A 12670-nucleotide genomic window follows, 5' to 3' on the forward strand; every position below is an offset into this window, starting at 1 on the left:
AAAAGGTAAAGGGATTGCTGAGGACTGGGGTAAAGTCATGTTCTCTGGTGAATCCCCTTGCCGATTGTTTGGGGCATCCGGAAATAAGCTTGTTCGGAGAAGACAAGGTGAGCGCTGCCATCAGTCCTGTGTCATGCCAACAGTAAAGCATCCTGAGACCATTCATGTGTGGGGTTGCTTCTCAGACAAGGGAGTGGGCTCACTCACAATTTTGCCTAAGAACACAGCCATGAATAAAGAATGGTACCAACACATCCTCAGCGAGCAACTTCTCCCAACCATCCAGGAACAGTTTGGTGACGAACAATGCCTTTTCCAGCATGAATGAGCACCTTGCCATAAGTCAAACGTGATAACTAAGTGGCTTGGGGAACAAAACATTGATATTTTGGGTCCATGGCCAAGAAACGCCCCAGACCTTAATCCCATTGAAAACTTGGTCAAACCTCAAGAGGCGGGTGGACAAACAAAAACACTAGCATTGATTATGCAAGAATAGGCTGCCATCAATCAGGATGTGGCCCAGGAGTTAATTGAAAGCATGCCAGGGCAGATTGCAGAGGTCTTGAAAAAGAAGGGTCAACAGTGCAAATATTGACTCTTTGCATCAACTTCATGTAATTGTCAATAAAAGCCTTTGACACATGAAATGCTTGTAATTATACTTAAGTTTTCCATAGTAACATCTGACAAAAATATCTAAAGACACTGAAGCAGCAAACTTTGTGGAAATTAATATTTGTGTCATTCTCAAAACTTTTGGCCACGACTGTATATCCACAGTAAAACGAGTCCTATATCGACATGAAAGACCGCTCAGAAAGGAAGAAGCCACTGCTCCAAAACCGCCATAAAAAAAGCCAGACTATGGTTTGCAACTGCACATGGGGACAAATATCGTACTTTCTGGAGAAATGTCCTCTGGTCTGATGAAACATAAATAATACTGTTTGGCCATAATGACCATCGTTATGTTTGGAGGAAAAAGGGGGACGCTCGTAAGCCAAAGAACACCACCCAACCGTGAAGCACGGGGGTGGCAGCATCATGTTGTGGTGGTGCTCTGATGCAGGAGGGACTGGTGCACTTCACAAAATAGATGGCATCATGAGGTAGGAAAATTACGTGGATATATTGAAGCAACATCTCAAGACATCAGTCAGGAAGTTAAAGCTTGGTCGCAAATGGATCTTCCAAATGGACAATGACCCCAAGCATACTTCCAAAGTTGTGGCAAAATGGCTTAAGGACAACAAAGTCAAGGTATTGAGGTGGCCATCACAAAGCCTGACCTCAATCCCACAGAACATTTGTGGGCAGAACTGAAAAAGCATGTGTGAGCAAGGAGGCCAACAATCCTGACTCAGTTACACCAGCTTCTGTCAGGAGGAATGGGCCAAAATTCACCCAACTTATTGTGGGAAGCTTGTGGAAGGCTACCCAAAATGTTTGACCCAAGTTAAACAATTTAAAAGGCAATGCTACCAAATACTAATTGAGTGTATGCAAACTTCTGAACCACTGGAGTGTGATGAAAGAAATAAAAAGCTGAAATAATTCATTCTCTCTACTATTATTCTGACATTTCACATTTTAAAAATAAAGTGGTGATCCTAACTGACCTAAGACAGAATTTTTACTAGGATTAAATGTCAGGAATTGTGAAAAACTGAGTTTAAATGTATTTGGCTAAGGTGTATGTAAACTTCCGACTTCAACTGTACATATTAATCCATTCAATCATGTTTGATTTCTACCTTACGGTGACGTTCTTTCTTACATTAAACAATGAACTGTCAACATTATTGATCCCCCACCAGCCTCCCAGTATTGCTTCCACGCTGTAGAGACGATGAATTACATGTTTTATCCACAGGCAGTCAGTCTCAACATGTACATTAACGTTCAAATGTTTGTGTTCACTTAGAAATGTCCTTGTTTTTGAAAGAAAAACACATTTTCTGTCCATTAAAATAACATAAAATTGATCAGAAATACAGTGTAGACATTGTTAATGTTGTTAACAACTATTGTAGCTGGAAACGGCAGATTTTTTATGGAATATCTTCTTTGGCGTACAAAGGCCCATTTTCAGCAACCATCACTTCTGTGTTCCAATGGCACGTTATATTAGATAATCCAAATTTATCATTTTAAAAGGCTAATTGATTATTAGAAAACCCTTTTGCAATTATGTTAGCACAGCTGAAAACTGTTGTTCTTATTAAAGAAGCAATAAAACTGGCCTTCTTTAAACTAGTTGAGTATGTGGAGCATCAGCATTTGTGGGTTCGATTACAGGCTCAAATTGGCCAGAAACTAAAAACTTTCTTCTGAAACTCGTCAGTCTATTATTTTTCTGAGAAATGAAGGCAATTCCATGTGAGAAATTACCAAGAAACTGAAGATCTCATACAATGCTGTGTACTACTCCCTTCAAAGAACAGAGCAAACTGTCTAACCAGAACAAGAAGAGGAGTGGGAGGCCCCGGTGCACAACTGAGCAAGAGGACAAGTACATTAGAGTGTCTAGTTTGAGAAACAAACATCAACAGTGAAGAGGCGACTATGGGATACTGGTCTTCTAGGTAGAGTTGCAAAGAAAAAGCCATATCTCAGACTGGCCATTAAAATTAAAGATTAAGATGGGCAAAAGAACACAGAGACTGGACAGGGGAACTCTGCCTAGAAGTACCAGCATCCCGGAGTCGTCTCTTCACTGTTGATGTTGAGACTGGTGTTTTGAGGATACTATTTAATGAAGCTGCCAGTTGAAGACTTGTGAGGCGTCTGTGCCAATCAGTTTGCATAACCAAAGATTTTCTGCTCAAAATGTCAGAAACCGTCTCAGGGAAGCTTATCTGTGTGCTCGTCGTCCTCACCAGGGTCTTAATCTGACTGCTGTTTGACGTTTATAACCGACTTCAGTGGGCAAATGCTCACCTTCGATGGCCACTGGCACTGGAGAAGTGGGCCCTTCACGGATGAATCCCGGTTTCAACTGTATCGGGCATATGGCAAGTGGTTCAGTGATGTCAAAGTTGTGACCAGAGTACAACATGGTGGCAGTTAGGTTATGGTATAGGCTATGGTATAAGCTATGGATAGCGAAAACAATTGGATTTCATTACTTTGAATGCACAGCGATACCGTGACAAGATCCTGAGGATCATTGTCGTGCCATGTTTCAGCATGATAATGCTGCATGTCACAAGGATCTGTACACAATTACTGAAAGCTGAAAATGTCTCAGTTTATCCTTGGCCTGCATCCTCACCAGACATGTCACCCATTGAGCATGTGTGGGATGCTCTGGATCGACATGTATGACAGTGTGTTCCAGTTCCTGCCAATATCCAGCAACGATGCACAGCCATTGAAGGGAAGTGGGACAACATTCCACAGGCCACAATCAACAGCCTGAACCAAACTATGTGAAATATATGTGTCGCGCTGCATGAGGCAAATGGTGGTTACACCTGATACTGACTGGTTTTCTGATCCACTTCCTTTTTTTAAAGGTATCTGTGACCGTCAGATGCATATCTGTATTCCTAGTCGTGTGATATTCATTAGGTCTTCATTTATAGATTTATTTAACTTCACTGATTTCCTTATATGAACTGTAACTCAGTAAAATCTTAGAAATTGTTGCATGTTGCGGGTTTTTTTCTTCTTTGGTGTACATAGATGTATTAAAGACATTATGAATCTCTGTTCTGACTGGTTAAGAATGGAAAGACCGAGTATAGGGCCAGGAGTCTTTCCTGACCATGGGAGCTGACCAGGAAAAACTCAAGCCCCTCAGACAGACATATCCAGATATCTATTCTGGTCTTTGACAGCAGTATTGGAAGGCAGGAGAATTAATTGCTCACACCAGACATTCTAATGATCACACTGACCTCATTTGGCCTCACCCCTTCTCTTCTATGGCTGATTCCAACTCTACTGCCTCTGACAAGGGCTGGGTCACTATGGTAACATCCTGATTCCTGAGACAACCCAAACAGCTTGGAGAGATTTGGAATAAAGGATTCCAATCAACAATAGGCTGACAGTAGTCTCCCCATTTCCGATGTAGTGCACTACTTTACTCTGGACTAAAGTAGTGTAGTAGGCTATGGCCAAAATGAATGCACTGGGTACCATTTTGGCTTGGCTCGCACTTGAGTGTCTCAGTATGGCTATGGTTTTGTGGGAGGGTGTTCCATATGTGTTGAGTCCTACAGTGGTTTTAGAATGAATCATGCTATTCTTGGCCAGGGAGGAATAGGGAATTCGGGAAAGTATTTCTGGGGTTTAGTCCGAATCTGTCCCAAAGCCAGAGCTGCTGTAGTAGTAACCGATGTATTGGCATGCAGGCGGAAATTCAGTCGTCTTGTTTAAACATTCACTTCATTGATATATCTGATTGGAAACATACAGTATAATAAAATCAGGGATATCTGACATACACAAACCTAAAGAGACATCTGATACTGCCTCAGGTGAAATTGTTTCAAAGCTACACGTGTGCACACACACACGCACGCACGCACGCACGCACACACACACACACACACACAAACGCGCATGCAGACAAAATGAAATCATGGGAGAGGAGTGCAGAATTTCATATAATTATAGTAACTTGCTGAAGTATGCGTTGTGGTAATCAGTTCCACCAGTAGACTAAACATCTAGGGGCAAAGGCCCCTCACATTCTAAATACTAGTCTGGAGGGGCTCCCAACTACCATTGTTACCTTCCCACAAAGTTACCCACAGTCTGCCAACTACAGTGCCTTCAGAAAGTATTCACACCCCTTGACTTTTTCCACATGTTGTTACAGCCTGAATTTAAAATGGATTAAATTGAGATTGTGTCACTAGCCAACAAACAATACCCCATAATGTCAAAGTTGAATTTTGTTTTTGAAATGTTTACAAATACATTTAAAATGAAAAGCTGAAATGTCTTGAGTCAATAAGTATTCAATCCCTTTGTTATGGCAAGATTAAATAAGTTCAGGAGTAAAAATGTGCTTAACAAGTGTCATAATAAGTTGCGTGACTCACACTGTGTGCAATAATAGTGTTTAACATGACTGCCTCATCTCTGTACCCCATACATACAGATAATTGTAAGGTCCCCTAGTCGAGCAGTGAAGTGAATTTCAAACAGATTCAACCAAAGACCAGGGAGGTTCTCCAATACCTCTCAAAAAAGGGCATTCTGTTTGCAATAAGGCACTAAAGTAAAACTGCAAAACAAATGTACGGTTTGAACAGTCGCTGAGATTATATTTGGTTATTAATGCAAAATACGCTACTTTGATGAATAGCCTCTATAGCGTAGACCAGATCAAGGAACCAAGCGACCACACTGCCCCCAAGGCTGCAGAAGGAATGATATGGAGTGTCTATATTTTCAGGTAATAAAGAAGTTGTCGAATGCTGGATACTAGGTGAACAACAGACAGTAAAATAAAGCGTTAGCAAAAGTAGGCATTAGTTTTCTGGTATAGGCCACCACAAAATATATCTCTGCCAACCCCATATGCCTTTGCCTTGTAACTGCACTCCTCTCCCCTCCCCTCACATCCCCTTCCTCCTCCACGGGTAAAACACAGCACATAATTCATCAAGTGTAGCTTGGGTGATGTATCCTTTTCATGTACATAGGAAACACAATATCCTGTTCCAGCACTGAGCTTAATACCACTGCTAGTCAGGGTGGCCCCTTTACTTCTACAGGGCTCTGAGTGCCCCTGAAACTATAGACAGACCTTAGGGGCTCTCTAAGACTGATATAATATCTGTCTATCTGTGGCTCTGACTGGGCCTGCTTAAAGTTGGAGCCTGGCCTAAGCCTGGCCTAATGGGGGTGTCTGTAGTAAAAGCATTTGGGAGGGAATGGTTCTCATTTTAGCTACAGTATCTATATAGGGCAGTGGTTACCAAACTTTTATTAGAGCCACAGAGCTAGTTTTTCTTGTAACCTGTGGCATTGCATGTACGTTCCATGTAGCAAAACTAAAGAACTATTGCACCATTTTGCAAAAATGTTCTTATCGGAATCAAATTATTTGTCTGTTGGAAGCAAGTAACCCCGAGCAGCACAGTCTAGTGAGTTTATTCTTATGGAGAGGACCTAGCCTTTAACAAAAGTTGCTTTCAAGCCTGACTCTGAGCTATCCCATGTTCTTTCTGATGTAGCAACCATTTATAAGAAAAACCTTGAACAGGAACCAAGTGTTTTACAAGGAAGCATTGGAGCTGGTCTGTTGCCAAACCTTACCCTGCGCTACTGATGTATTCTGAACAAACAAGATCTGTGTTATGTGTTCTGTGAGCAAGGGCATTTGTACATATCTCTTCTTGCATAAAGTCTTGCATTCATGATATTATTATGGGGCCTACACAATTAAATGACTAAGAACTGTTGAATATTATTGACTTCAGAAAAACACCTTGGCAGGCCCAATTTCAATGTCATCCAGAATATGATTTTGATACCAGCTCTTATTAGACATTAATGTGCTATTGTGTAACATGTGTTAAATAATTACATTGTAAGAAGTGTATTATAGACAACATGGCAAGTGTATTTGGGTTTAGAGTGCTCTCTTGTATAAGGACAGCCTTAGCCTACATAATATGCGCATTATTATTATGCCAATGCGTAAAAGCCATAGACCGTATATAGGTAAAAAAAAAAAAAAAAATCGAGATTCGCACCTGTCTGTCAAGTTCCAGTTGAATTGCACTTCAATAGCCAACCCAAGACTACTTTTATTGGCCCTGTCACAACTAGCTGATCCCTCCGCCTCCTCTGCCAGATTCACCACTGGTTACCTTGGAAGCAGGAGAAACTACCACAGTCTGCGCTCCGCTCAGATCACTTGGCACAGCTCCGACGGACACTGTCGGAATGTTTTACAAATTCTAGCGTTCCAATGGTATTTAGGGTGGAAAATACGTGCTTCGTTGTGTGATGATGTCTGTAGCATGATATTTCTCCTAGAATCGAGCGAATCGGCGATAACAAAAATGTCACAACAACAGCGGATCGTCCAACTGTCGACCGCCTCGCTCGCGCTGGTCTTCTGCAAGGAAGAGGAGAGCTCGATAATCAACGGTGGAGGGAAATACAACGTGAACAGTGCGAGTGGTCAGGAGATTTTTACGGATTTCAAAGCGCAAAATCTGCGCAGTTTTTGGAACAAAAGACTTGTGAAAGCGGTAGCTGAAGTTTATTTCCACGGATGGATGGAGAATTTGGTCCTGTTCGTCCATGGGAATGCCAACAACCTGGAGGTGTTGAGGGAAGCTTGGATGCGCAGAGCGCTGAGGTCACCCAAAGGGTTTGTCATCAAAGCAGTGGGTATGTGCCGGAATTATTATTCTACCATTACTATTTATACTTTGTTTGATTATTTTTAGATTACATATGAGAACATGTATGTGCAACAAAATATATATGAATGGTCATTGCCATCATGGCGCACAATAAATGATTATTTTCTTCCATAAGAAAATGATCTAACCCCATTGGTATTGACTTGAGTCCCCACTCTCCAGAATTTATATAGGGTCTCTTTGGGAAATACTTTGTTTACACAGCACTCAGTCTCGAGAGAGAAAATGTAGGCTAATGAAAATAAAAGCCTGAGCAACTGTCAATGGGCGAGTGATCAACAGGCGGTATTCTGCCTTCTCCCTACAGTTTCAGCGATTAGTTTCTCCCACAACTGGCTCATGTGAACTACAATCCCGAAGCTATGTTTTAATGTTTCGAAACGTCAATAATCATAGCTTGCGATACGCCTTTCGAAGCATACAGTATGTGGCACTTTCATCAACGAGAAAGAATGAATCCTTAAAATATTTTGTATTTATTTAACTAGACAGGTCAGTTAATTAAGAACACATTCTTATTTACAATGATGGCCTACCAAAAGGCAAAAAGCCTCCTGCGGGGACGGGGCTGGGAATAAAAATAATAAAATAAAAATATAGGACAACACACAATCACGACAAGAGAGACACCACAATAAAGAGAGAACTAAGACAACAACATAGCATGGCAGCAGCACAACATGGCACAAACAACAGAACAAAGGGCAAGAAGGTAAAGACAACAATACATCACGCAAAATACACTTACTGTAGCAGTTTTGCACAGTTCCATACAGCTATGGCTCCATTTGACCAAACGACACTTCTCGAGTTAGCATACACACAGGTGTTTGGCGCAAGCGAATTATTCCGCTTTCATAATGGTAGTCGAACTCGTGTTTTTTTGTGTGAAAATGATTTCTGCCTGATATGAAAGATATGTTCCTTATGTTTAAAAAACTGTACAGCAAGCGTTGCGTGTTCATGTTTACAGCAAGCGTCAGGACTCTTAATCAAATTTCCCAGGAAGTAGATGCATTCATCAATAGGCGCTAAAGAAAAAAATCAATAGGCGCTAACTACCTTTAGTTGGGTACCCTCATTGCTGCATGAAGTTTGGGGGCGGGGATACTGCGATTTTTTTTCCGGACTGGGGGATGCATAAACAATTTGGCCGCCCTGCAGATATATATATTGGTTTCTAATACAGGACTAATAAAGGCCCAGTGTGACTTTAAAAAAACTAAATGTATTTGACTGTTTAACATTATTTGTACATGACTGATAATTATCTGTACAAAACAATTCATCTGATAATACTTGTGGAATATAAAAATACTTGCATGATATATGCTTTCCAGTTTCTTAAAATACTTTGCAAATGGAACTTATTTTTATGTGAAAACTGAAATGGTCTGTTCATTCCTTTTTTGTATTGGTCCCCGGTGGGAATTGAACCCACAACCAGGGCTGGTCCTTGCTGTTCTGCCTCCTTAAACGAGACTAAAAAATATGCCCCGCAAAAAAAAAAATATCCCCAGTAAGCAAAATGATGTTGAAAAGACGTGTAAAAACATATTTTCCAGATGTTGAAGTTAGGTTAAATTTTGGTTCTGACTGAAAGTTGAAAATAGTTATTTTTCGGATATTGATACCCAACTTTATCAGGAGTTATCGTGAGCCTATTTGCAATGTGTTTCCACAGTGGGAACATGACAGCACATTTTTTGTTGTTGATTAGGCACCATTTAGGTTAGGCTATTTGATGTGTCCATCTCATTACATTGTCATACATTTTATCTCCAGCCTGTAGGCTACAGAAAAGGCCACACACTCTTTCTACCATATCCTATATCTGCTACACAATTTATGTTGGATGATCTTTTTGTCGGAACGTTGCTGGAGCACCACAACGATGCGTCTCTCCATCAGCACCCTGAAGAGGCATGCTGAGAATGGACAATATTTTGCACTTCCTTTGACAAAGTGGGCACTGCTTATCACAGGGCGGAATCTACGCTCATCTAAAAAGCCCTTATGCCACTGGTTGAGAAATTGTCATTGTTTTGGGACAGAATTGTGTGAGGTTTTATGTGTTGTTGTTGGAGGTGTGTCTTGGTCAGTTTAGCTCAGAAAATGCCGCCCTCGTCAATCTGCCACCATAGGCGGACGCCTAATGAGAGGGCCGGGCGTGCCCACAACCGTAATATTGCAAGTGCCATGCTCTACCAACTGAGCCACATCACCACAAACCACTTGATGTCTCAATTACTGTATTGTGTATTGTTTTTCTACATGGTAATGGAAAGTCTACAGGTACAAACCTAGATGACCAGCCTATGTACAATATAGTCATTAAGTGGTTTGTAATGATAGGACATTAATACTTCACAAAAAGTGGTTGTTTTCCATGTTATTTGATCAAGAAATACATTTAATTTGATGTGGATGTTTTGTGTCTTTGCCCATGACTTTGCACCTATGTCATTTTTTTGGCCTCCACTACAAATGTCTATAGTGGTTCGCTAATACTAGTATAGGCCCAGTGCACTACTTTTGTGGAGAAATATTTATTTAAAAAAAGTGTTTATATATATTTTTAAATTCTTATTTTTTAAGGGGCGCTGCAGCACCCTCAGCACCCCTAATTCACGCGACTATGGGTACCCTTTAATTTATGTGATTGGTAAACTATCTATTGTATTTGTCACAAAGCTTCAGCCATGATGTCCAATAAACGTCCGCTTGCTAAAAAACATTGTCTGGTAGTCTTCTGCAGACTTTTGACTGACCAATCAGTGTCATCTTTCACGTTGAAACATTCTGTATGTTTGTCAAAGCCTGTTTACAAATTTCTGTACAACCTTAAATAGGCTTCTCTCTCTCTTATTACTTTCAGAAAGCTATATTTAAAAAAATAATTTTCAGGTAGCTATATTGTGCATGGTGTTTTGAACATCCATATATGTATGACATGATATCATGGGTTGTATAGTAAGTGTACCTCTGTGTGGATTTTGGACCCAATTATGGTATGATCAGGTTATAGGACAGAAATAGAGACAAATATCCCTGTCATACATACCATGACGAAAATCTGCCAACTTTACCATGTCAACTTTTTGCAGCCCTTTTCTGTATATCTTAATGGTATTGCCAGTAATAACGCCTGTACTTTTATTTTGGCCAACTGAGGCATGCATGTGCTAATATGTTTAAACGTCCTGCCAATGCCTCAGTATAAAACTTCCCCTTTCACCAGCTTTGGCACGCATTAAATAAATGAACATTCTGTTGTTGTCTGACATTAAACTTGTCCTTATCACTCTCAAAGCTTAAAGGAAATGCTTAAAATGTATGTAGTTCTGTCCTTGTGCTGTTCTAGTCTATTGTCACTGACATTCTATGGCACCTAGCCCGGGGAACACACACTAGAGGTCTTCACGGATCCACCTGTACCCGAATATCTGGGACCTGAGTAGGTCCAGATGCAGAATTCTAATTAATGTCATGAGTCGGATCTGATCTGATATGATTGTCACGCTTCTCTGTATGTGTAATTTTAACTGACTTGTCCGGAAGGACCCATACAGATCCAAACGTGACTGCTAACAGTAGAGATGGAGAGAGAGAAATTGTAATTTATGTTGCTGCTCTTTGCTTTTCACAGTGTTGTTGTTGTCGTCCAATCATAAGTCATCAAAGAGGAATTTAATTTTTTAAATAATTTAATCTTTATTTAACTAGGAAAGTCAGTTAAGAACATATGACGGCCAAACCCGGACGACGCTGGGCCAAATGTGCGCCTCCCTATGGGACTCCCAATCACGGCCGGATGTGATTCAGCCTGAATTCGAACCAGGGACTGTAGTATCGCCTCTTGCACTGAGATGCGCCACGTGGGAGCAGTTGTTACAGTCATAGATAGAGCCTTACATTTACATTACATTTAAGTCATTTAGCAGACGCTCTTATCCAGAGCGACTTACAAATTGGTGCATTCACCTTATGACATCCAGTGGAACAGTCACTTTACAATAGTGCATCTAAATCTTAAGGGGGGGTGAGAGGGATTACTTATCCTATCCTAGGTATTCCTTAAAGAGGTGGGGTTTCAGGTGTCTCCGGAAGGTGGTGATTGACTCCGCTGTCCTGGCGTCGTGAGGGAGTTTGTTCTACCATTGGGGGGCCAGGGCAGCGAACAGTTTTGACTGGGCTGAGCGGGAGCTGTACTTCCTCAGTGGTAGGGAGGCGAGCAGGCCAGAGGTGGATGAACGCAGTGCCCTTGTTTGGGTGTAGGGCCTGATCAGAGCCTGGAGGTACTGAGGTGCCGTTCCCCTCACAGCTCCGTAGGCAAGCACCATGGTCTTGTAGCGGATGCGAGCTTCAACTGGAAGCCAGTGGAGAGAACGGAGGAGCGGGGTGACGTGAGAGAACTTGGGAAGGTTGAACACCAGACGGGCTGCGGCGTTCTGGATGAGTTGAAGGGGTTTAATGGCACAGGCAGGGAGCCCAGCCAACAGCGAGTTGCAGTAATCCAGACGGGAGATGACAAGTGCCTGGATTAGGACCTGCGCCGCTTCCTGTGTGAGGCAGGGTCGTACTCTGTGGATGTTGTAGAGCATGAACCTACAGGAACGGGCCACCGCCTTGATGTTGGTTGAGAACGACAGGGTGTTGTCCAGGATCACGCCAAGGTTCTTGGCGCTCTGGGAGGAGGACACAATGGAGTTGTCAACCGTGATGGCGAGATCATGGAACGGGCAGTCCTTCCCCGGGAGGAAGAGCAGCTCCGTCTTGCCGAGGTTCAGCTTGAGGTGGTGATCCGTCATCCACACTGATATGTCTGCCAGCCTTCATATGGGGCAAAAGTTAGGAAATATCTAATCAATGGAAGATGAAATTAAAATGATGGAATTAAAAGTTAAAGAAGAATGATAGCTCTTGGTCGCTGTAGCCTAACAAGTAGGTTGCTACTTTATATTCCGAGTTGTTGTTTGTAGCTGTAGGCCTAGCTAGCTAGCTTAACTAGCTTCTCCCGGTTTGATGCACTCAAGACAGGTAGCTACTACATATTCATATTGGATGATAAATAACCTAGCTATGGCAGCTATTAGTCTACTATGGCGTGTGTCGGGTTGGTTAGTTGCTGTCTATCCCTCCCTGCTCCCCATGTCACTTGCTCACACTCACAGTGGCCTACACACACAGCACAGCTCCGGTTAATAAAGTAGCTTAAAAATGTACTTTCTGCTGCTTCCCTCACTTGGATCGGACCAGTCTGAATC

At 41.8% G+C, this 12670-nt stretch overlaps 1 protein-coding gene across 1 annotated transcript in view; it reads left to right on the forward strand.

Moving 5' to 3' along the window:
• Positions 1–6810: 6810 nt before the first annotated feature.
• The window catches only part of LOC124038371 (storkhead-box protein 1-like), a 52232-nt gene continuing 46372 nt past the window's right edge, over positions 6811–12670 (forward strand). The window contains 1 exon segment of the mRNA XM_046354179.1: positions 6811–7368. Within this exon segment, the coding sequence (XP_046210135.1) occupies positions 7035–7368 (334 nt within the window). The 5' untranslated portion in view covers positions 6811–7034.

The sequence above is a fragment of the Oncorhynchus gorbuscha genome, linkage group LG06 (genome assembly GCF_021184085.1).
Source record: "Oncorhynchus gorbuscha isolate QuinsamMale2020 ecotype Even-year linkage group LG06, OgorEven_v1.0, whole genome shotgun sequence".
Classification (NCBI taxonomy): domain Eukaryota; kingdom Metazoa; phylum Chordata; class Actinopteri; order Salmoniformes; family Salmonidae; genus Oncorhynchus; species Oncorhynchus gorbuscha.